The 24,978-nt window shown below is 43.0% G+C and overlaps 1 protein-coding gene across 2 annotated transcripts in view; it reads right to left on the bottom strand.

The window, feature by feature from the left end:
- Positions 1-24,460, bottom strand: part of sh2b2 (SH2B adaptor protein 2) — a 29,462-nt gene extending 5,002 nt beyond the window's left edge. Inside the window, exons 1-8 of one of the 2 annotated variants that reach the window (XM_026192323.1) lie at positions 23,956-24,460; positions 8,946-9,879; positions 2,210-2,311; positions 1,900-1,991; positions 1,415-1,515; positions 1,149-1,310; positions 824-1,026; positions 126-300 (exon numbers count right to left, since the gene is read on the bottom strand). In XM_026192323.1, the coding sequence (XP_026048108.1) occupies positions 126-300; positions 824-1,026; positions 1,149-1,310; positions 1,415-1,515; positions 1,900-1,991; positions 2,210-2,311; positions 8,946-9,848 (1,738 nt within the window). In that variant the 5' untranslated portion in view covers positions 9,849-9,879; positions 23,956-24,460. Of the gene's footprint in view, positions 1-125; positions 301-823; positions 1,027-1,148; positions 1,311-1,414; positions 1,516-1,899; positions 1,992-2,209; positions 2,312-8,945; positions 9,880-20,022; positions 20,251-23,955 lie in introns of those variants that run through there. The other variant, XM_026192322.1, reaches the window with a different exon arrangement.
- Between the last annotated feature and the right edge of the window lie 518 nt (positions 24,461-24,978).

Below are 24,978 nucleotides of genomic sequence, written 5' to 3'. Positions count from 1 at the left end.
TGCAGAAGACCATATCTGAGTGCTGAGACTCAAATCATGGGAAAGTACTAGTAATAGAAGGTATACCAAAATAAAGTAAACGTCGAGTGTACACAACATGTGTTGTAAGTTACTGCACTGATTACCTGTGTTTGAGCTCCGCTGCACTTGTACATAGGAGCGTAATGTGATGTCAGCTGAGCCTCCAGATTCAAGAGGGATGGGGTGGGCGTGGAAGTGTCGCAGCATGTCCGATACGGTGTGGAACCAGAGGTGGTGGACGTGGCACTGCCCATTCTCATTAACTGACAGACGCAAGTGCTGGTAGGAAGAGTGGAAAGGTGGAGGGTGGGGGGCATTAACAAGTAGAGAGAGGAAGTAGAGAAAGAAGAGGAGAAAAACGAGAGACAAAGCAAAGTGCGAGACACAGTGAGCATCAGAAACAATCAGACAAACCAGACCAAGATAGAGGTCAGGACATTATTTGAGAGACTTATTGCTGTGGCAGACCGCCCAAGGCTGACACCAGAGGAAGAGGTGGCAGCTGAAACTTCCTCAGCACTGCCGGCTGGCAGGATGTGATGTGCAGGGATCATGTTACATAAGAGAACATAAAACATTGACATTACTGCAGCTTTTCCAGAGCCTGAGCAACTGCAGTCCCCAGAATTCACAGAACAAAACAATATGTATGTCATTTAGTTAAAGCTGCCAATTTTTTTTAATTAACGAAAATAAAAAATAAACATTTATTTTTTCCAGCTCACCAGATAAAACTGAAATCATTTCCAATGTGCAAGTTTCAGTCACATGACATTGCAGATCGTCCATCTAATCATCTCACCTTGGCTTTGCCCTGGAAGTTGAAGGTGAGGACGTACTCGCCCGGACGCGTCTCGCTTTGACGAATCACAAACAGCCCGTGGCTTCTCGCCCCACCGGCAAGCACCAGCTGAGCTGCACGTACGCGGGACAGCGTGCCATGGAACCACGGGTAACCTGCCAAACTGGCATCTCCATCTGAGTCTTTTGATCCTTCACTGCCACCTAAGCAGCATCACAGGAGAAACCACGGTTTATTTTTCCCCATCTGTAATTTTCTCATGTTTATTTTCTCGTAAACCTGCTTGGATCACCCTGTAAGGAAAATAAAATGAATTCATCATTACCTGCAGAGGAGTTGGAGCCCTGGGCCTCTGGGGATTGGAGGAAGCGCTCTAAAGGCATGTGAGATGGGTGCTGGGTAAAAGGAGGTTCCCTGCAACGGACTGAGGAGGTGCTGTAATGCTCTGCTGCTGTAGAGCACGATCTCTCGGGAGCACGGTACACTCCTAAACATGTTTTTATACATTATTGTATTGGTCAGTGTCAAAACATGTTCACGTTATGTTACACGGTGCTGCATCGGAGACTAAAAACAAGTCTCTACGCTCACCCTCAGAAAGCAGCTCGCAGCTGCAAGAGGCCACCATGGAGCACTCTTTGGAGGCCTGACCATGAGGACAGGACGCCAACTCGATGTCATCGCCGCTGTCACTGTACACAAGCAGTTGGGTCAGAAGAACCGCAGGAACGTATACACATCCACACACATGAGCAAACAAACATCAGTGAGTCCTAACAGACGACTCTACACAAATCCTACAAGCACCTACACAAGCGACCTTTCTGTTTATGTCCTGAGCTGCACTGACAAATGTCCACTCGTCCAAGAAACTGGGCAGGAATGTCCGCGGTGCAAGCTCGCCCATGTTTATGCTCAAGAAAGTTGTCAAAAACTCTAGTAATTGGATGATTAATGACTGTGTGTGTTCACCCTCCTCCCCCTTTTCCCGTCCACTCTTTCCTCCGCACCCGCTTCCGTCCCTCTCTCCTTCTTTCCATCTTCAGTCAACAGCAAATATTTATCTGGTGGTTTACCCGGGGTCTATGCAGTCCTGGATGTCAGCAACCCACGAGTTTTTCTGCAGCGAGTCGATGGTTTCCAGGATGTATTCTCCCCCGTTTTCCACCTGTGGAAGCAGCCAAAAACTGCAGTCATACACCGAGCTGTGTTCAGTGCACCACGTCAAAGCAAGAAAAGAAAACCCCACCAAAAAACAGGTGAAGTGGAACTTGACTTCAGCAAAGTCATGGTGTACTTGATTTGCATACCAGACGTTTTTTAAGTTCTGTTTCATATGTAGGGTTTTTCAGTGTTATTGATGTTAAATATTTGTGTATTTCCTACCTTAAGAACAAACGTGTTGTCCTTGTCAGGCATCTCCAGCGGCATGGTGGTCCGCACCTCCACAATGGCTGATAAAGGGATGCTAACTTTGGGCTTTGAGGACTACAACATACAAACAGACGCATATTAAAAATAGTGTACATACATGCCACATACTAAAGGCATAAAGTAAGCTTGTTGCACTTGACACCAGTGAGTCCCAACAGGTCAGTCAGGACTGAGCCAAGGTTGGTAAGATGAAGGTGTTGGAACCAAATAAACGCATTTGCTAATATACAATAAGTTGATTTTTTAAAATGCTCTTTAACATTTGCCTCCAAAAACTAAGGACACAATCTAAAGTGGGAAAGTTGCTTCTGAACTACTCATACTTTCTGTTGCAGACATGTAAAACATCCTTCCGTTGTGTTCTGAAATTGTGAACCAAGCCCTGTTTCAGATGACCTTAGACTATAAAAGTCCCAAAGCAGAGGAGGCAAATATAATTGGTCCAAAGTTAAAAAGAAAAACATTGGGTTACATCCTACAGGAGGTAACTGCAACACTTGTAAAAGTAGAAACTGTGTATTTTTCTAGCTTTAAATTAGTAGTGCGGTAGTTTAAATAGTACCACTTCACCACTTTACCCCCTCTCTTTAGTGTGAAACACACAAAGATAACTTTTCCAAACCCTCAAACTTCGCTCTCATACATGATAATTAAGGGGCAACATGCAGTCACAACATTTGGTTCAGCCTTAGCAGTACACCCACAGATTAAATAGGACCGCTCAGTTGAAATTAACATTCATTTAAATAACTTTTAAATATCTCCATGGCTCAGATTTTATGCAGTATCTCATTTCAAAGCCTGTTTTTTGGCGATTATTCCTGCTGGCTGACTAACAAATACGACACAGGAAGGCTTTATAAAAGCGTGAACACAGAAAACATGCTGGCCTCATGTTCCCCCTCTGCAGAGAGTTGGATCCAGATGACAATCGCAGCAGATCCGGTGAATGTGTGCCGAGGTTGTGAGCCGTGAGCTGTTTCTGTGTGTGTTTCAGGAAAGGCGGAGTGGGAAGAGGCTGACTGACTGATGGTCAGTCAGAGGCTTTTATCAGCTGATCTGTCTGGAGAAAACACCGTCCTCATCTTGATCCACCTGTGCAGCTGGCTCTTGTCCCCGCCCACAATCCCTCTCTTTGGATCAGATGTCAAAAACCATTTCCTGTAATAAACTATTTCCTGTGCAATCTAAGTGGGCTCCGTCTGTCGAAAAGCCAACCAGTGCACATAGCAGTTTGTGCTTAAAACTCGAATAGTGTGTGGTTATTATCTGAGATAAGTGAGAAAAGTGACTTTGAAAAGGGGGCTTGGCTTCTTTCAAGGGCATAGAAGGCTCTGAGTTGGTATAATGACAGGACGTAAAACAGTTTGAAACAAGACGAATGCATGCATGCAACAGCTTTCCCTGACTGCTGTGTATATGTGCATTACTGTGTTTCTATATTAGTCACTTTCCTGAAAGTAAAGGCTCTGATAAATAAATATTTAGCATTTCACAATGAATAATGCATGAAATGAAAGCTGCAGTAGTGACCAAAAGTACACACATGTTTTTACTTATTTTCTGCCCGTACAAATACAGTTACAATGGTGGATGCTGATATTAAATAATGCAAAAGATTCAGAAAATGAGGTCAGCATATAACTAATCCCTTGTAGCCAATAGCTGAGGCTTCAAGTGATAGAAGATAAAACAGCTTGTTTCAGATAAACTGAGCAGCTTGTCCTAGTATAAAATAAACATGGACTGTTTTGAACTATGAATCATGCAAAGCTACTCTAGTGAAGTGCACCTCTCCTTCTCCTAACATACGAGGTTTTAAATAACCAGGCCCCATCTTTTATTGAAGGCCTCATAGTACCATAGCACCCCTATAGACCACTTTGCGTTCATACTGGTAGTTTTCTTGTGGTTTGTAGGATATTTAAAAGTAGAATGGGAGGCAGAGCCTTCAGCTTTCAGGCTCATCTTCTGTGGAACCAGCTTCCAGTTTGGATTCAGGAGACATTTACCCTCTCTATTTTTGAGATTAGGCTTAAAACATTCATTTTTGATAGAGCTTATAGTTAGGGCTGGATCACGTGTGCCTGAATCCTCCCTTAGTAACCCTGCAACAGGCCTAGGCTGCTGGGGGCTTCCCATGATGCACTGAGTGTTTCTTTGTCACTCACTTCTTTTCACTCTCTGTGTAATTGTACACCACTTTGCATTTCATCAATAGTTATTGTTAATTTTTGGCCCTCCTCTACAGTGTGTCTTTTGTCCCGTCTTCCTCCCTGAGCCTGGTTTTGTCTGAGGTTTCTTCCTGTTAAAATGGACTTTTTCCTTCCCACTGTCACCAAGTGTTTGCTCACAGGGAGTCATCAGATCACTGTATTATTGTAGAGGCTTTACCTTACAATGTAAAACGCCTTGAGGCAACTGTGGCTGTGATTTATAAATAAAATATATATATATATATATATATATATATATATATATATATATATATATATATAAATAAAACTGAATTCAACTTAACTGAATAAATAATGTGGAGCTAAAAATAAGCACAATAGTTCCACCTTTAAAGCTGGTCCTTAGGTTAACTGCCTCTGCTGCTACTCTTCCTCTTTAGTTTGTGCAGGTTAGTTTTGTGGTGCGAACCAGAGCGGGTTATCTCAGGCATTGCGGCTGTGTCATAATGCAGGCAGCGAAAGCGTGCTGCAGTGTGCCGTCTCTGCCACACAGAGCAGCCAGCAGATAGATGGACCTGACAGGGACGGAGCTGGAGTCAGAGCCAGGAGCGGGCAAGAGTGAGATTTTATGAGTCAGTTTATCTTTCATGCACTGTTGACTCTGCACTGTTATGACTTGTACTGCGCGAATACGATGGCAGTGATAAAGCAAGTCAGAGAGTTGCAGAGCAGGACCGTCGAAATGCATGTGTTTAATTAATGTGTCATCAAGGCTGTAACCGCCGCTCTGAAGTCTCAGGCTTGTTCACAGCTGATAATAATTTTCCCAGTTTGGATGTTAATAGAAGTTAACAGATGAAACTGCTTTAGAGCCGTCATTACGTTTTTTGTTCTTTTTGTAGTTCTTAGCAACTTGGCAGAGTTCGAGTGACTGACAAAACTATTTTGGTTCCCATTTTCAGTTGGTCACTGCTGACAGTTTGCCAAAGGCGCGGAAGCGATCGATATTTATTTTTTGCACATGAAAGGGAAACTTTGTGATCCCCTCACCTTATAGAAATCAATGTAAGAGCGTCCTCTCTCCCTCTCTTTCCCACAGTCTCAGCTTTTCTACTTTCATACCCCCCCCCCCCCCGCACGTCTGCATCCCACCTGTCCTTACCCCTCTCCCCCATATTCCCACCAGCCATGATCAAAGGACAGTGGCAGATTTACACACAATCAGCTGCACAGCCTTGTGGCCTACTTAAGGTCAGGGGCAATGATCTGGAAATCCCATATAGACAAATGTGAAGGGTGTGTGCACACACGTGAGCGCGTGGTTTGAACTGTGTCGTTCTGCGTCAGCAGGGCTGGATCGCCCAACTAAATTTAAAACTAGAATTTAGGAAGTGCTACTACTACTGGTTATTTTTATTACTTCATCACTTTTTAAACATTTTCCTAATCTATAAATAGACTTGAGGAACTAGAAATGCACTAAGCTTGGAAAATTAAAACTGCTAAAGACAGAACTCGCAATACCAATAATGGCTGTGAAAAAAACTAGTTTCTTTTTCCATACCATTATCTGTTTTTGTTTTTGTCAGCTGGGTATGTTGAGAACACTGAAAAACTTTAAAATATATGGAGATGAGGACAAATTACTAAAAATTAAGAGGAACTTAGCTGAAATCTTATTATAATAACATAAATCTCTGTTTGTTTGTTTGAGTCTTCGGCCGCCCTATCATGATCAGGGGTTGAGCAACCAAACGTGGCACACGGGTACAATCTTAGGTCCCGAAAGGTTCATATTTATACTGGATATACATGTTGCCTCGCAAACTTCTAGCAATGGGCTGAAAAGACTTATGTTTTGCATTTATGCAACTACAACATCTGAAAATAAAATAAAAGCTTCTTATAGTTTTCTTATTGTCTTCACATCAATAACGGCTCACGTATATACAGAACAACTGAATTATACATCCTAGCAACCACATAGCAACAGGCTAAAATGTCAGATTTTTAGCATCTAAACAACATCCAGCACTATGTCTGTGCTGGTTCTCAGTGATTCGGGTCAAACTAGTCTTTGTGAAGACACGTCCCCTCTTATCCAAGAGGCCTCTTCAGCTTTAAAACAACTGGAGTAGAGACCACCCCTTTGGAGGTGACCCACTACTGACCATGTGAGTCCTCACATGAACCAAAGGCCAGTGTCCATAGGTGAAACCTCTATGAGACACTACCCCGCCATCATGTGAGGCTATGACTCATGTGAGTCACCTGAGAGGGGGTTGAAATACGTCATTGTGTAAGAACTGAAAGAGCCTCTCGGATGAGAGGCCAAACATCTCCACAAACCAAAAAAAGTTCAGCTGCCTTCATTTTCAAGCTCTGACCACCCATATTTATTCATCTCTGACGGAGATTAACTATATCAGTTTGTCAAAAGCACGAACAGGCCAAAAGAAACACGCCAACAACAACAACAACAATCTGAGACACTTAAGATTATTGTTTTAGTTGACTGATAAGAAAAACATCTTTCAGGATTATTATTAGATTAAACAACAAAGAGCTGGTGTCCACTTCTCAAATTCTAAGGATTTCAGGTTTTGCACACTTTTTTACATTTGAAAGCCAAAAACAACTATCTGATTAATGCAATAATAATAAATAATAGCTGATCCATTTTCATCGTAATCATTTTTTCCTTAACTCTCCACCAGAGATGGGTCAAGAAACTTGATACCAGATCCAGCCAGACTAGCCCGTACACGACTACTGGTAAGTGCCTCGGCAGACGGTGCTGTTATGGGTTTTTATGCAACGTTAATTCATTTTGACATAGATAATGTTTTCAAATTCCTAACTGACCCAAATAATGACAAAGCTGCCGGTCTTAGGCGATTATATTTGACATTGCTGTGTGTTTACATTCGGTTCTCTGGTCATGGCTGACTGATCAAACATGTGAGCCACATGAAAACACAGCTCACTCCAGCGAATGACGCTGATAGGATATGCCAAACTTAAAATGCAACCTCCTCAATTTATTATTAACTGAAAAGTCTGCAGTTAATAAGTTAGGGTTAGGGCATCATTATTAACCTTTTTTTTTTTAATGCTACTAGAGTTTAGGCAAGCAGCAATCGCAGTGGAAAACAGTCAGCCTCTAAAGTCAAACACCTGCTCAGTGGTTAGATAAGGAAACCCAGACAGGGTTAGGCATGTTTATCACAAAAGATTTAAAACCTTTCATTCCAGCACAGTTTCACCTTTCCTCAGCTGTCCTATTTTGTCTATCATGGTTTTTAAAATGTCTAGAGCAGGGGTGTTAAACATAAGGCCTGGGGGCAAGAATTGGCCAGGCAAAGACTCCAATCTGGGCCATTGGATGTCTTTGGAATAACTGAAGGAGAGTGAAGATTTTGGACTTTTATTGTATTGTTGTATTTTCCTGGTTGTGTAGCTTTTCCTACTGATAATGAGCTCATCCATTGCCATTCATACACAACGTCAAAGTAATTAAGTAGTAGATAAACATTTAAATAAAAGAAAAGTTCCCATCTACTCTAGAAATGATAGTCTGGGCCATGAGCTACCAGAACTTTAACTCTGTAATTTTACACATTTAATTTTTTCCATTCATCCATTCGCGTCCGCTTATTCTTTTCAGGGTCGCGGGGGGCGCTGGAGCCTATCCCAGCTGTCATAGGGCGAGAGGCGGGGTACACCCTGGACAGGTCGCCAGTCTGTCGCAGGGCCAACACACGGGAAAGACAACAGCACTCACATTCACACCTAGTGGCAATTTGGATTAACCAATTAACCTATCCCCACAAGCTGCATGTCTTTGGACAGTGGGAAGAAGCCGGAGTACCCGGAGAGAACCCACGCAAACACGGGGAGAACAAATCAAAAATCAAATCAAATCACTTTTATTGTCACATCACATGTGCAGGCACACTGGCACAGCACATGCGAGTGAAATTCTTGTGTGCGAGCCCCACAAGCAACAGAGATGTGCAAACTCCACACAGAAAGACCCCGGCCTGATGGTGGAATTGAACTCAGGACCTTCTTGCTGTGTGGCAACAGTGCTAACCACTGTGCCAACCACTGTGCCACCGTGCTGCCCATTTAAGTTTTTGTGCTGACAAATTTCTTTCATTTATGACAGCAGCAATTCTTTATCGTGAAGAAAAACTGAGATGTTCTATTGAAACTGCACTTCTTTGGCTTATATTATCTTAAATATTTTAAATGTTTAGTTAAACTTCGGACCTTTAACTGGTCCGGCCCACTGCCTGTAGGCTGTGACATAAAGTGAGTTTGACATCCCTGGTCTACAGGGAGCACCTGACCTCAGAGGCATGCTTACTTTGTACACCTTCATGCCTGCTAAGTATAAAGTTTAGACAATAAACATCACTGGTTAGCATGCCAATGTGTAATAAGAATGGGCTGCTGTTATGATAAGCACATTCCAAGTATTGATAAGAGTATCAGTGTTGATATACCTTGGGTGGTACATAGAACTCTAGCAGGAACCTCTCCCCTTCCTCCCTCTTTGCCTTCCTCAGCAGCAGGCGGCACTTCTGCCACTGTGCAGCACCCATACAGTTTGTGTCATCAGCCACCATGTATCTCAGTGCTCCCTCTCTCTGGATTTCCAGGAGCTCAGCCTTGTGGCCTTGGGAACCCCGTGGAAGCCGAAGCTTTTGGGACCACTTCTCCCCGCCCGCAGCCTCCCCTCCTCCTCCCCCATTAGCCTTCCTGGTCCCAGAGGGCGCATCGGGTTCAGGGGAAGCCCGTCTATGCCACATTTCCTTCACCCCATCCACCACACACAGGCTCATGTTCCTCAGGGAGAAGCCCTTCTTGAATCGAGCCTTTGGGTGACTGACTGAAACGTCCTCTGAACTGCGAGACTGTCCGAGAGCGGAGACCTTGTGGGTCGTCTGAGGGCCCCTGGAGGCAGTGGTGCCGCTGCCTCCCCCATTTATTCCTCCCCCTCCGCTGTCCATACTGTCCAGGGAATCACTCGAAGCCCCGGCGTCCTTGCGTCTCTGGTAAAGGTCGTGACCGTAGGACAGCGGGCAACCCTGGATCCCCAGGAAAGGAACGATGCTGTACTTTGTCGCTGTGTTGGAGCCGTCCTCTCCCGGAGAGGATGCTTGGTTTTCCCGGGCCTGGGTCAGCGCTGCAGAGAAGCACTCTAAGAAGTGTTGGGCAAAGTGCTGCGAGAAGCTGGCATCGGCGCCTGGCGAGTCATAGCAGGGGTTCTCCGACAGAAAGCGCTGGAACTTGTCAGCGAAGTCTGCAGCAGAGGCTCGAGCATGGAGCTCACAGAACTCTCGCCAGTCGGGCAGCGGGCACGAGGAGGAGAGCTCGGGGCTACCGGGCAAAACCGCTCCGTTCATCACTGGGCCATGCCAACCCACCGAGGAGAGGCTGAAGGGGAGGAAGAAGAGCACAGTTAGTGTGGAAACTATAAATGGACTGCGACATGAATTTATCCATCTCTTGGTCTTGGATGTCACACGCAACAGTTGTGGCACAGCCTGCATGTGTGATGGCACAAAGAAGAAGATGAGGCAGACTGCAAACCAGCTTGTTTGTCATTACAATATTTACATCTTAATCATATGAAAAATGAAGTGATTTTCAGTGAAATATTTACTAATAAAATATTACACATTTTTACTTTTTTTGCACTGTTAAGCAAAACAGCTTCTTCTATGATTTATGTACACAATGTTAACAGCGTTATAGGATATGTGAAATCAGCCTATTTGTCATTTTTCTAACAGACAATTACATTTTTTAATAGTTTATTTATCGTAAGAAGATATTCAATCTAAAAGAAAAACCTCTTTAAAATATCAATCTATGAGGATATAAACGCCACCGCGTTTCTAAAAAGCCAGAGAATGACAGAAAGCGTGCCCCGAGTGTCCTCAGTTGCCGTTATAGCTCTGGCGCACAAACAGCCCCCCATTTCACTGTGTTGGGGCTTTATTCACTTTGACTTTGAGTCCAGATGTGTGACAGTCCAAGATTATGAGCAGTGCTGGCATGCCATGAAGGGCTGAAGTTGCCATGTGCGCAGACAGCGGATCGAAAGGAAATGATCCACAAAAGCTCGGTCTCTATCACTTCTGAGCCTCGCCAATTGATCATTTGTGACGCGCGCTGAGCTAATCTGAACGATCTGGAAGTGTGTTCTGTCAGATCAGGTTAGCGCGGATTGCAAATTCAACACAAACCGATCCTCTTTACATCCTGTGTGTCTCACTCGTTGGCGCTTTTCTAAATAATGAGTATTTATGAGAGCTGCTCTGATCCACTCATCCTTGCATTCCTCTGCCCTCCAGCAGGTGTGCGTTTGCATGATTCACTCCTCAACCTACCCTCTCTGGCCCCAGCAATGCCAGAGCGCAGCACATCACTGCAAAAACTCTTCGCTGCACAGTCAGAGTCATACCATCTTTGTGTCAGTAGCAACATCCAACGACAGTTTTCACCTCCCTCCCCTTCTCACTCCCTCTCTCTGCTTCAGCGCGCGAGTGACTAACACAGCATTAGCAAAGAGTGCCAAACCATCAAAAACACGCTGGTTTGATTATTTCTGTAAAAGAACGCAGATAACAAAGAAGTTAACATGTGAGTGGGCAGGCCGGGCAACATACACAAAGGGACAGCTAACACTCCCCGCGCCGCGAAGGCTTATTCTCAGAGCTGCCGGGCTTCTCTTGGCAGTTGACTCACAGTAAGAGCTCAAATGTTTGCTTACTGAAATTGCACTCTTAAACCAAATCATGCATACATTTGCACTGCAGAGTTTCCTGGAATTTCTCTGGCAAGCAGCTTTGTTGTCATTTTCAAAAGCATCAGTGTGGGTTGTCTTTTCAGAAAGGATTAGCGCTCTCGCCGCTGGAATGAAGTCTGACACGCATGTTCAACTACAAGCCAGTCGCTTTCTTTCGTTTCTTCTCCCACAGATCTGAAACAAACTGTTTGCCAGATCACAGAGAGGATGTGATAAAGGGAGCTCACTAGCACATCTTAGATTCTAAGACCTGGTGTTAAAATTTTAGAGGAGTGCGGTGATGGTTAGAGACACTTGAAAGTAAAGGAACGGCTCAGATTAACAAGGGAAAAAATGAGAATGGTTAATGTTTTCCTTTAAACTGCAGCTATTCACAAATCTATGGGAATTTGGACTTATTTTACTCCTTTACTTCATTTAAGTGTGACGAAGCGGGTGGGTCAGGGGTCTCAGTTTAAACAGATGTACAAGTTATGGTTTATTTTAGTCACATCTTCTGGATGAACCTCTTTATACTCCTCACCAGTTACCCAGTTCTCATCTATGACCCACCAAAATAGTGTTTGTGGTGGCTCGGGATTTAGAGCAGGTCGTCAACTATTCAAAACATCAGTTTGATCCCCAGCTCGTGCATCTGTATACTGAAGTGTCCTTGAGACACTTCCTGAATGCATCCATGTTTCCCATGGATTGCATGTGTGCATGAGAGTGAAAAATGTGTCTTTGGATGCAGCTTACGTTGTAAGAAGCTTCTGGGTTTAAACCCATCTGACGACGATCATCAGGTTAACTGGTGATTGTAGTGACTGTCGGCGTAATCGTAAATGCAGAGGGTGTGCCAGCACGATTTAATGAATTCACTGAAACTTGATAAGTGGAAAAAAACTGTTTTTACTATAATACGTGTACTGATTTTCCTAAATCTTACCTCTGACATATATCTGCTATACAATATCATTTTTAAAAAAAAATGTTTTTAATAAATAGAACTACAATTGAAACCAAAGTAAAAGAAAACATTTTCAAACAATAAAAACTAAACTGAAACAAGAAAACCTGTCCTGGAAAAACTGTTAAAAAAATAAAGTTAAAATGAAATCCGAATTAAAAACTAATTAGAAAATACAAAACTATAATAAATCTGCTGAATTCAGTTGAACTAAGCATAAAGGAGTCTTCATGCATTGAGTCCACACAATTCACTCTAATTTACAAATCGCAAATTAGCAACAGATTAATGTTAAATGTCCAAAGTTGCATCTATGCCTTTAAAGGGTTAAAAAGATAATCCATCAAGCTCCACAGGAATGCACTGCACTGTCCACTGGAGCAAAATGTAACATGTGTCACTGCAATTACCATACTTTACTTGAAACAGAGGAGGCCTAAAGACGTTTTTAAGTTTTGATCGCTTGGGATAAACATGCAAACTCCACCTATAAAGACTCCAGCTGGACAATGGATTTGAACACAGGACCTACTGGCTGTGAGGCGACTGTACCACCAATACTGAATAGTGAAGAAAAATGAAAGAGAGGCACCGAAATACATCCTAAGAGGTATCAGACAGACACAGTGGTCATTTTGTGACTCTGTTCAGTTTCACAAACCAAAGAAAAATCATTTGTGAACCTAAAAATGTAAACTGCATGTTGCTGACTGGAAATGTCAAAGAATAGAAATCAGCCAGTCAAATTCGGATGGAAGGTAAAAATATTATGACTAGCAAATTAAGACAAAGTGCATCATTGATTTCAGGTAGGACAGAACGTGTTAGGCATCCACAGAACAGTATAGCTTCTGGAAAGAGTGACAATGGACCTGAACCCAAATCCATTCATTTACCAATTATTACAATTAACTCTTATTAAATATTATAAAGACCATTCAAGCCTAGATTTATTAGAAAGTATACAGGGTGATTTTCATAACTCAACAGTACAAGGTTTGCTTTTATAATGCCTTATAACTGATTATAAAGCATTAGTAAATGTCTTATTATCCCCAATGTTAAAACTTATTAGGAGAAAGTTGCTAAACGTTTAAAAGTAAAAAGCTAAATTCTCTTTCCACTCATTCATGAACTTCATTCACGAATCTATCACTTCATTCATCTAAACATCCATTCATTCTTTCTTTCACGGCACACAAGATTTAACCCAGTGTTGTAATAATTATCTCCCTCGCCTTGTGTGTGTGTGTGTGTGTCTGCTTGTGTGTGTGTTGCTGTTGCTGTTGCCAAGGCAAGAAAGTCAATATCCATTCAGCTATTTAAAAACCTGCACTGGGCCCACTTTCCACTCATTCAGCAGAAAAACAACAACACATTGTGAGGTGCGATTCTCACACTCCTGCCCTTCTGTAAAGATGAGGATGCGCCTCTCTCAAGGATACTGAAATGACTACACACACATACACACACTAACACTGACACACTCAGTCATCGAGTCAGCATGAAACTCAAGCCATGAGACGCTGGAGGAAGTGGACGGCATTATGGTTTTCTGAGGCTCAGCAAACTGAGACTGACTACATACTGGAAAGACACACGAGGATCTAAAGTTTAAATGATGGCAGAAACAGCCAAAGCAGAGTGATGGGGGGAGGTGATGCAGTGCGGATGAGAGAGGTGTGTGGTGGAAATAGTTGAGCTCTTTACTTGAAGTACTGACCAGAAATGTGTTTTGGGAACACATTTTTTCACTTTACATTTGACCTGAAGCGGAGGGAAAGGTTCAACTCTTTTTCCTAACGTTTGTTTGACAGATGTACTTCAGACAGTTTAAGTTTCATAAACCTAACAACACATTAAGATTAAACTGATATCTTTAAGTGAATATGTTGTGCTCTGGCCAATATATTCACTCATGGCTTGAGTTTCATGCTGACTTGATGACTGAGTGAGTTAGTGTTAGGGGGAAGCATACATCTACAACCGCGTTAGCCTGTCTTTATGTGCTGCAGGAGAGGATATCTACAGACAGGAGTAGTGCTGTGATGGCTCTGCCCAAACTCACTGACAAGAAAGGTACTAAGAGGAGTCAGGTATGGAAATACCTCGTGGACACCTGGCACTGTCTTTGTGGAAGCAGTTATTTTTCTATGGGCTAAAATGTTTGTATCAGCTAATGCTACATAAAAGCTTAAGCTAACGTAATGTAGCATTAAGTAGGCTACTCAGCAACCATGCTAACATTTTACCCTGTGTCCTTTGAGCAAAATATAAAGTCAACATTTTAATGATATAGAATGCCACTGATTTAAAACCACTTTTTAATAAAGGAGGTCATCTATAAGTACACAGAAAACTTAGGCATGGAAAATCCTGTCATACTACTTGTATTGTCACAGACCTGCTACATTTCTGTTATTGTGACTTCCTGTGTTTTCTCCACTTGAAAAAAGCAAACACTATGTTGTGTTGCTGGTGATGCAAAAAATTTATCTACTTTGCTAAGGCACAAAAAAAGAAAGTAGTATTGAAGTAGAAAAACAGCAAAAGTCAAAAGCAAACGTTTTGGAGTTTTTTTGTTTGCTTTTTTTCAAACGTTTCTAAAAAGTCTCATTTTTATCAAGCTCTTTGTAATATGGTTACAAAAAGTGAAAAGTTCATGATAAACTACACCTATGAATGGCTTTTTTAAAATTACCATTGTTTGAGAATTCGGGCATAAAACGGCCTTCGCGTGTTGATCTGGGATGTGTGTGAGGAACATATTCAGCATTTTAGCTGCTAAATATTCCACTGCTGACAGCAGCGAGTCACCTGTTTCTGCTTCTAATTACAAAGGAGCAATTTATAGGTTTATCACAACAAGCAAACTTTTCCTTTAACTCTACTTTAACTCAAAGGCCGTTAAATTTACTGTGGAGTATTTTTCTGTTGTTGTATAGGTACATTTGATAAAGTAAAGAACCTGAATACTTTTTCCACCACTTGAAGGGGGCATGTGTTTGCTCCACAGGCCAGCTGCTAAAACAATCAGTGATGTGTGGAGGTGGAGGAGACAAGGGGAGCGTAAAGAAAGGGAGACAAACTGCAGGATGGGGGGAGCAGGGGCACCCTGTAGTTTCTCACATTGCCGCGACTCCCCTCAGATTTTTTTTCAGCTCCAATGATTTGGAAGCAAAAGAAATAAAACAGACTTAAGGGGAGTCGTGGGGAATCTAAAAATGTTTACCTCCATCCTCCAGGCCTCGAAAGGCCCTTTTCCTTCCTGTTACTTGTCCCTATCGGTTGTAAAAATCTACCACTCCTGTGCACCCACCACCTCCTCCTGCTGGTGCGTTCCCCCAGGGGAGGGGGCAGATATCTCTGTCAGGTGGTCGGGAGCTCTGTCTGTAACTGTAAACTGACTCTGGGGGAGACTGCAGAGAGATTACTGTGCAGGGAGAAGTGATTGGCTATAGCCTGCAAAACACATCATACAAAATCCATTCACTTCATGTACCTTGTAGAGCTCTCACAGGACTGAACTGAGCAGAGGTAGGAATTACACATGCCTGATTAATACTGTGGTGTTTTGGGTAGTAATATAGAGCTACTGAGGAAATGATACTTTAGCTAAGCGGACCGGATGCACATGGATTTTTATTTATGTAGCCATGTCTACTTCTGTGCACTTTCAGGGATAAACACTGCACTTGCCTTTTAACAGACTTATATGCCCTATATGCTGCAAGCAGCTGCGTGCCAGGAGCACAGTCTCTGCGATTGTCTGATGAGGATGATTGGTGATGTTGTGCTCCCACTCCAGGGAGTTTGAGCCCAGACATGTTTTCTAAGATTAGCCTGCTATACAGGACAGCACACAGCTAGCAGCACACCCAGTACAGTGATGTACACATACAACATCTTCAGCGCTCTCTGAATTAATTAACAATGTGTTCTTATATAAGATGGAAATATGGCAGCGCTTTGAAATGGACAAACGATATACTGTTTATGTGTTTATGCTCTGTGTGTGCATTTGCACACAGATTTGTGCGCACCATTCATACATGCCAAAGCTAAACAAACTCAGTGGACACTTTATTAGGTATGGATTGATACTACTGGGTTGGATCCAACAAGCTGCTGGAAACATTCCTTGATGATTTTAGTCCATGTGGGCGTGATAGCATCACAAAGTTCCTGCACGTCCATGATGTCAATCTCCCGTTCCACCACATCCCAAAAGTAGATTGGATGGAGATCTGGTGACTGTGGAGGCCATTTGATTGTGTTTAAGACACCAGCTTGAGTTGATTGCCCTTTGTGACATGTGCATGACCTGTAGACAACAGAGCATGAGTACACTGTGCTCATATAGGGATGGACATGGGCAGCAACGATGCAAAGGTAGCCTCTGGTTTAGACCAGATTCTGACCCTACCTCACAAATATGGCTGCAGAAATCGAAATCTAGACCAGGCAACGTTTATCCAATCTCCACCAGAACCAAAGCGTTGCCTATTGTCTGGTTTTGCCCGTGTGAAGTAACTATAACAGCACAGCACTACTATAAAAGTATAGAGTTGAAATAGATCCCCTCCCATTAATGAGTTAAAACTTAAGAAACAAAACAAGAAAAACACATTAAAACAGTTAAAACAACCAACCAATTCTGGATAAAGTTAGTCAGTCAGTACTAATACCTGAAACCATTTTAAGACCATTCAAAGTTGTACTGCAACATACCTGCACATCAGCTGCCAAACACATTAATGTTAAATATTGGAGTTGCTCCATATAGTGCCTTTAAATAAAGAGATGAATCAAAATGCTTCATGCAAAATTAAGATTTCCCTTTGCAGCAGAAACATGCTGCAGAATAAACAGGATAGCTCTTTTGTTTTGATACTTCACGCTAAAGGAGGACCGAAGCAGACACAGGAGGAAAGTCACGCTGACAAAAAACTGACTCACCTACAGAAGACACAATACGGATTATTACAGCAGTCTTCCAGGTGTGTGTAGGAGTAAAGATAGCAAAAGAGAAAGAAGGGTACTATGCACTCCAGGTTTGCCACTACAGACGAAGAAAGGATGATGGGAGTGGAAGGAAAACCAGAAGAGATGTAGAAAAAAAAAAAAAGAGTGAAATCCCAGGAGAGAGAAACTCGAGATAGAGAGGTATGATAGGGAAGGGGATTAGACGCTGCAGCGAGAGAAAGAGCAGAAATAGAGGTCAGCAGTGATAGACCCTGACCTTCGACTACTTTTAGATCTGTTCACTTCAGAGGAGCTGGTCAGTGACCTTTAACCCAAGCGGTGATAACCTCATTTCTCCCCAAAGCTCCTGAATGCCTGGAAGAGTTTCTGTCCTGTAACACAGGACCACCGCAGAGAGCGTCTATGTTCACTGGACGGGTGATGGCGCACGCAGACAGACGTTATGAAAGCTATACAGCCCTGATCCAGACACTGATATGCCTGAGCTGTCTGTGCGAGCCTGTGTATGTGCGCGCAGCGGCAGACAGATACAACAATGATAAGAAGCCAGTGGTGATGGAGATCGAGCATTCCTGAGGACCAAATCACCAAACTGTGACTGCACACAAATAAACTGAGTCGGCTCACCTGTGGGAGTTTTTTTCCCAGACGCTACTAATGATGTAGGTACGGCCTCATTGCTCAGATATTAAACACATAAATTAGCGTGTCCTCTGCAGGCAGACTTTCCTCTCTCTCTCTCGCTCTCTCACATGCTTCCTCTGGCAAGCGGTGACAATGTAAATGTTGAGTGAGCTCAAGCATCCATATGGCAGCCAGTGATAAAGGACGAAGTGTGTGGGAGATGCACATTGCACCACTGACTTCCATTTCCTGTCTCTCACCCACCAGGTCTAACTAATTTCACAGATGACCACAGGCCTCTCACAAAGAAGCACACAGAAGGAGGAATACTGTACAACCTGTGTGAGCGTCGAGTCTTTCAGCTGCTGGACTAGATGGGCTTTTAATTTGTGGTGAAGCTGATGCAGAAAACAGCACGATGATAGTGCCGACAGAGGTTGGAGACAGCCGCTTACACAGATCTATGTAACATTACTTTGTGGTTAACTTCAGCCGTGGATTTGTCCCTGTAGTTTTCTTATGAAGTCATCGTATTTCATCTTTTCAGTCTCACACGCCTTAAATGATGTAAAGTAAAACGTGAGCAAATCTGAATCTGAATATTTAGATCTGCACAGAAATCTAATTTTCATTACTGATCAATCTGTTGGTTATTTTTATAATTCGTGTGCCTGTGTGGGTTTCCTCCAGGGGCTCCAGTTTCCTCCCACAGTCCACAGTCATGCATGTTAGGTTAGCTGTAGATATGAATGTGAGCGTAGTCGCCACCGGTGCTCTTTAATGGACTCGCACTCAGTCCTGTTTACCCCACCCCTCCCTGTGCCAAAGTAACCCACCACCCTGACGCTGTTTCAGTTACACAAGAAATATTTTTTATGTTTATCTAACTGATTGAATATCATATAATAAATAGCTAAGCTTAATAGGCATGTCGGTACATGTCAAAGTTTGAGTAATGGTATCCTCAAGTCTTTTTTAACCACATAGAATATTACAAAGGTTTCTCCTAGAATCTGAGCTACTTTCTGCACAGCCATGTCTACAGTTTACAGGTCATGGTCCAAAAAGGAGAAAATATCCAATGAGCACCAGTTCTTTGGGTGAAAAGTGCTTTACTGATGTCAGAGGTCAGAGAAGAATGGCCAGACTGCGTTGAGCTGATAGGAAGGCAACAGTAACCATAGTTACCCCCAACATATGCAGAAGAGCATAATGATGTGGGGATTTAAAATCCTAGTTAAACATCACAAAACAAAAACAGCACCGCCAGTGCAATATTAGAGAATTTAGTTAGAAAATACGGGAATAATATGCTGTTTTCCTTCTATTACTTCAATAGAAAACCATAACCTAGAGACAGAGACGCAGTCCAGCCTCGGAGGAGTGTTAGCAGAATGGTACAATGATGTAAACATAACAAATACGAGCAGGCCCGCATCCTGGTCCAATCTGACTGATAAGGCTTCATATTGACTGACTGTCTCACATAACCAATAAAAAGACACATAAGAGAAAGTCAATAGTAGGCCTATAACAGGCCCACTGCAGGCCCGGGGAGCCTATTTAAAGCCGACAGTGAATCGCTGTGCAGGCTGCGCACTGGACTTCATGAATGGGAATCGGCAGCAGCCTCCTGCTGAATGGCTGACAGACACAGGTCCAAAAGCGGGCAATGAATGGGAGTCCGCGTGTAGAGTCACGAGCTGGTACACTGATTCTGGATCCTCGCGAGCGGAACCGGACTGTACATCATACCAGATCACATCAGGCCCCCCGAGCCCTCCTGTGAGCCACCACACCGACTCCCCCAAGTCTATTAAACAGATTATCGGAAAAGCCCCCCTTCTTACACCGCGACCCCCCTCAAAGCCAGGAAGCCTCACACACAACCCCCCCAAACAAGCCGCTATCATCATCAAAAGACCGCACTCGCTCTCTGCCTGGCTCTGAGCGCAGGTTTAAGCTGCGGGGATGAAGCGGGTTTAACACCCAAACAGAGCAGCGTCTTCTCCGCCTCAGCACCTGGAGGTGTGCTGCTGCTGCTGCTGTCCTCGACAAATCACGATGCTGACTCCTTTCTGCTGTCAGCACGAGCACACGAGAAAGGCTCTGCAGAAATGTCTAACCCTGCGCGTCAGGATGGTCCAGACGCGCTAAATAAGAAATAAAACGCAGCGACGGCTTCTGCGGTGCCATCAGCTCTCACCTCAATACAGGAGTGCTGTCATGACGCTGGTGTGTCTGAGGCGATCCCGGTGAGGTTGTTCACTTTTCGGGATCAAACATGGTCATTCCCCGGGCTCGGCTGCTGTCTTTACGCGAGCTCACAGCCGGTCAGCTCTACCTCCATCTCCGCTCGACGCACTATGCTGCTCCTGCTGAACGCCTGGCTCCGCTCTCCACAGACCACCATCAACCAGGGAGAGTCACAAAAGCTGCTACTTCCGCTTACTGCTTTCAGAATAGAGCTAAAAGTTTAAGGGGAAGGAATGAGTTGCCTGTAAAAAGCTTGATTATATATGTTCACAGACACGCCAAAAGTAGCTGTGTCTGGGTGGAAATTGGAGGACGAGGACATTTTTTCCTAAGATATTAACATGATGTGTGACGTGCCAGTTGTTCTCCAGCTCCTTATTGTGAATTATGGAAACCTGAACAAGCTTGGTCAATCTGACAGAACAATGGGATCATGTGGTTTTGTTGATTTTCTTAGTGGTACTTTTATAATCATATTCTGGAAAACACTATGAAATACAGACTAAAGTTAGATGAATGTATTGTAACACAGCTATGATTTAGGCGAATTATATATACCACAAACTTGTCATTTCAAACCAAAGAATCTTGATTTATTATGTATGAATTACCCAAATTTATACTAGAAAACAGGAAGAATTTCTTATATAAATAATATTAAACTAAACTAAGGTGGTACTTGGTTACTATGAGTCCTTTTTTAGAAAGCAATGAGCGTTCAGGAACATAAAAAAGGAAGTATACCACAGATTCCCTAAATTACATAATAACTAATAATAAAAATACATTTTATAAACCTCTGTAGCAAAACAGAAAAGTGTCTTCCAAATAATTTCAGTTAAGTTCAATCTCATTTATATCGCACCACATTACAACAACAGTCAGCTCAAGTGGGTTCATTCTGTAAGGTAAAGGCCCTACAGAGAAAACCCCCCTCCCACAAAAGCAAGACTTTGGCAACAGTGGGAAGTAAAAGAAACTCCCTTTTAACAGGAAGAAAAATCTAATTCACTTAGGACTGAAAGGTTGAGGGTGAGTGGAAGAAGACAGGACAAAAGTCACACTAGAAGAGAGGAATAGATTAATAATGAGTAATGAATAAAGTCAGTGATGATGATACTCTGCAGTGTTTCTACTTGTTGGTCTAGTAGAAAACGAGCTTCTAGCTGTTTTTATCATTAGTTTTATGATCAATCAGGATTTCTATCAATATAAGAGAAAATTTTCCAGGGAAGTAACAAAAGTGGGGCCGTTTATAGTTTTGCTTTTAATGCAACTTTCAGATCACACAATGCTGATTTCTGTATATTAAACACATGTGTTCTTCATTGGGTGATCACAAACTGACTGAAGCCTGGTTTCTATGAGTTATAGTGCACTGCGCTCTCCGTTATCTGAACATGGAAATACAGAACTGAAAATACGTGCTGTGCAGTTAAACTGCTTGGTTCCTTAAAATCATTTTTAAAGATAACTCACTCTTTGTTCAGATTTAGCATCCACAGAAAACACACACACACTTTCGTTGCAAATTTTTGAATCACTTTCAGCATTATCACGAGGGTCTTTTATTTTGAAGGCGCATTAAAATGCTGTCATTTTCTGTGTGTCTTCGGTTGAATTGACCGCATCTTCCTGCACTGGGGGGCTATGTGTGCGCGTGTGTTACACTGATCTATTTAACACTGCCCTTAAAGGAGCCACACCCTTTTATTGTTGCCACTGACACAATGCTGGATGCCCTGTTTATCTGTGCGTGCTATTTAAAGAATAAGTACGTGGAAAAATACATTTATTAGTTTGAAAAACAGGATATTTGATCCATTCTTCAGAGCGTGCACAGACACAAGGGCATATAAACAAATCAGCTGACCACAGACCCAGATTCACAGGAGTGGAGGACAGTGTGGGCGTCTTAAAGGAGTCCCACCTCTTCCTCGTGTTGCCCTTTAAACCAGAAACCCCAAAACAGCACTGGAGCAGCTCACCAGGGGTTCCAGGACAGCGTGTCAAACATCTAATTTTACTCTTCTGTTTGCTTTGTGTTGTCAGAGCTGATGATTAAACTGATACTGAATACTTTTATCACGAGTTCACATCAGCATGAAAGCAAATGAGGTCTGTAATGTGAACATCTAACACGATAATCAGGGATCCAAAACATAATGAAGGAAGGAAAGCTAGGATCTGATGTGCCACAAATTAACACCTTCAATCCAAAACAATTAAATCTGTCCATAAAAATATGAAAACATGTTCATAGTTTCGTAACTCTCTTCCTCCTGCTCCTCCCCAGGAAGAACTATAATCCAGAGTACATCCTATGTGGGGTTAGGGATTAGGCTCATACTTCAGGGAAGTGACAGAAAACCACAGACAAAATGGGAAATGACATTTCCCTCTGTGCAAGTAACAGAAGTATTTTCAGAGGATCTTTTCTTCCATCACTTGGCTGAAGAAAGCAAACAGGTCATGTCCGCAACATCTGAAATAAAAACCTTGGGTGATGGGGGTTTAGTTTTTCTTTAAGGGGGGTTTGTCTTCGAGGATAATATCTTTTCCAGTTGGTAAAGCTCTTTGAGCTGCGTTTCAAACATGCAAGGTTAAACAAATAAAGTCAGTTTGTCCTTTATTACATAAATGTTGTTTGGGCCAAATTAGGCTTTTCACGTGGCTCTGTGATGTTTCCGTCCCAGTGGTGGGGGCACACAGAGTTTAGCTTCATGATAATCCTCCCTGAGAGGATTGAGTCTGGTGGGGGGGTTAAGGACTAAAATAATGGCCTGGTCAGGCCACAGACAGGTGGTAGTGGGAGTGGATGATTTGAAAGGTCAGTATTTAATCTGAGTGTTTCCTCTACACCTGCTTTAAGTCAGAGCAGTGACAATGTGATCTTGTTTTTTGAACTCTTTTCTCAGCTATTAAGCAGCTCTAAGTGATCTGTGTAATGATTCGCAGTATAGACAAATGATGAAAGAAAAGCATGGTGATTTAAAATGGCTTCAACGGTTTACAAGTCTTTGTAAAGTACTAATACCAGCCCAGAGACTTGGTGTCTGAGGAATATGGTCCCAAGAAATCATGAATTTAGATGTTTTGTGTCACTGTCTCAATAGAGACTACACAGAATTACCTTAACACCTGGTTCTTAGTTCTTATGACTTCACATTTGGAAAACTTTGGCTTTTATTTCACTATAAAAATGTCTTATCAGCTTATATGTTATATCTTTTTATTTAATACAGTATGAAGTAAGCTACTTTGAGCTGCTCCTTTATTTCCCGAGGGGTTGCCACAGTAGATCGATCTGCACGTTTGGTTTGGCACAGATTTTTTTGCCCTTCCATCTATCTGGGCTTGGGACCAGCAGTACATTAGCTCGTAAGCCCCTGAGGCTGGGTTTGTCTCTCCTGCTCGGCTTTGAAATAAGGATCCTTTGCATGTAAAGCAATTTTTACAAAATATTTTCTTAAATCCCTTAAATATTCCATGGCATGTTGAAGGATTCATGTACATTAATGCGATAAATATCCAAAAAACAAGCTACCGAGAAGGGGAAAAATTGTCAGAAGACCAAAAGGTCGGTACTAAAACTGGACTCAGGGGCAGGAACCCAGAACAGAGACAGGATGTTTCACAATGTTTATTAGTTAAATTTGAAAGCGTGACAAGGACAAAAGGCAACAAAAACACAGAACTTAACGTTACGAGGCCTAGTTAACGTGGCTAGGTGGATATGGATCTACAGAGGGGGAACTGGGCCAGAGATGCAGAGTGGAAGGAGGCAGTTAAGCAGACATACTAAGGAGAGAGGACATCGGAGTTAGGGAGGTAGTGGAGAGGAGCTCTGAAGATGGTGAGTACATTATATAACTTTACTTACTTGGAGGAAGTGAGCGATGAGAGGGGGTGACGTGAATCCGGAGTGAGCTGAGCGATGTGGAATGGCTGACCTGAGGTTCACTCTGGTTTGATTGCCTGCAAACAGCTCCAGGTGTGTGGAACTGGAGGAGGAGGTGGCCCTGCCCAGGGGTGGATACCAGGTAGACTCAGGAGCCTGATGGAAAATTCCAGCCACCCACCCCGGACCATGACAAAAATACTTTTTCACAGTACTGTAGTAGCAGTCCACCCTCCTTTGCAAATATGGACACTTTTCACACAAAACCCAAGATGGTAGTTGCAATAAAAGTAAGCCTGAGGCTTCAGCCTGTGGGTCTACAAACCGGTGGGTGATTATGAGCGCTAGAGTATGACCATTTTTTCTTCACAGTCTGTGTTTGTTACACATGTACAGACACACAACTTCACACATGATTTTAGTTTTTGATGACTACTAACTAACTGCTTTTGCTGTTCCAAAGACGCCACGTCCCAGTGGCCCCCAGGATTACAGGCCCGTGGCACTGACCTCTCACATCATGAAGACCCTGGAAAGACTCATCCTGGACCAGCTGCGACCCATAGTCAGACAACATCTGGATCCCCTTCAGTTCGCTTATCAGCCTCGTTTCGGAACAGAGATGCCATCATCTACCTGCTCAATCGTGTCTACACCCATCTGGACCAGCCGCTGAGCACTGTGAGGGTCATGTTTTTTGACTTTTCCAGTGCTTTCAACACCATCAGGCTGACCCTCCTGGGTGATAAGTTAGCAGCGATGCAGGTGGATGCTTCTCTGGTGTCCTGGATTGTTGATTAGCTGACAGGAAGACCACAATATCTACGTCTCCCACAGTGTGTGTCTGACAAGGTAATCATCAACATAGGGGCGCCACAGGGGACTGTCCTCTCCCCCTTCCTCTTCACCCTCTACACCACAGACTTCAGCCACTGCACAGAGACCTGCCATCTTCAGAAGTTTTCTGATGACTCCGCGGTGGTTGGATGCATCAGCAGGGATGAT

Source organism: Astatotilapia calliptera, chromosome 14 (assembly GCF_900246225.1).
Source record: "Astatotilapia calliptera chromosome 14, fAstCal1.2, whole genome shotgun sequence".
NCBI classification, from domain to species: domain Eukaryota; kingdom Metazoa; phylum Chordata; class Actinopteri; order Cichliformes; family Cichlidae; genus Astatotilapia; species Astatotilapia calliptera.
This window is presented reverse-complemented; position numbering and strand designations above follow the sequence as displayed.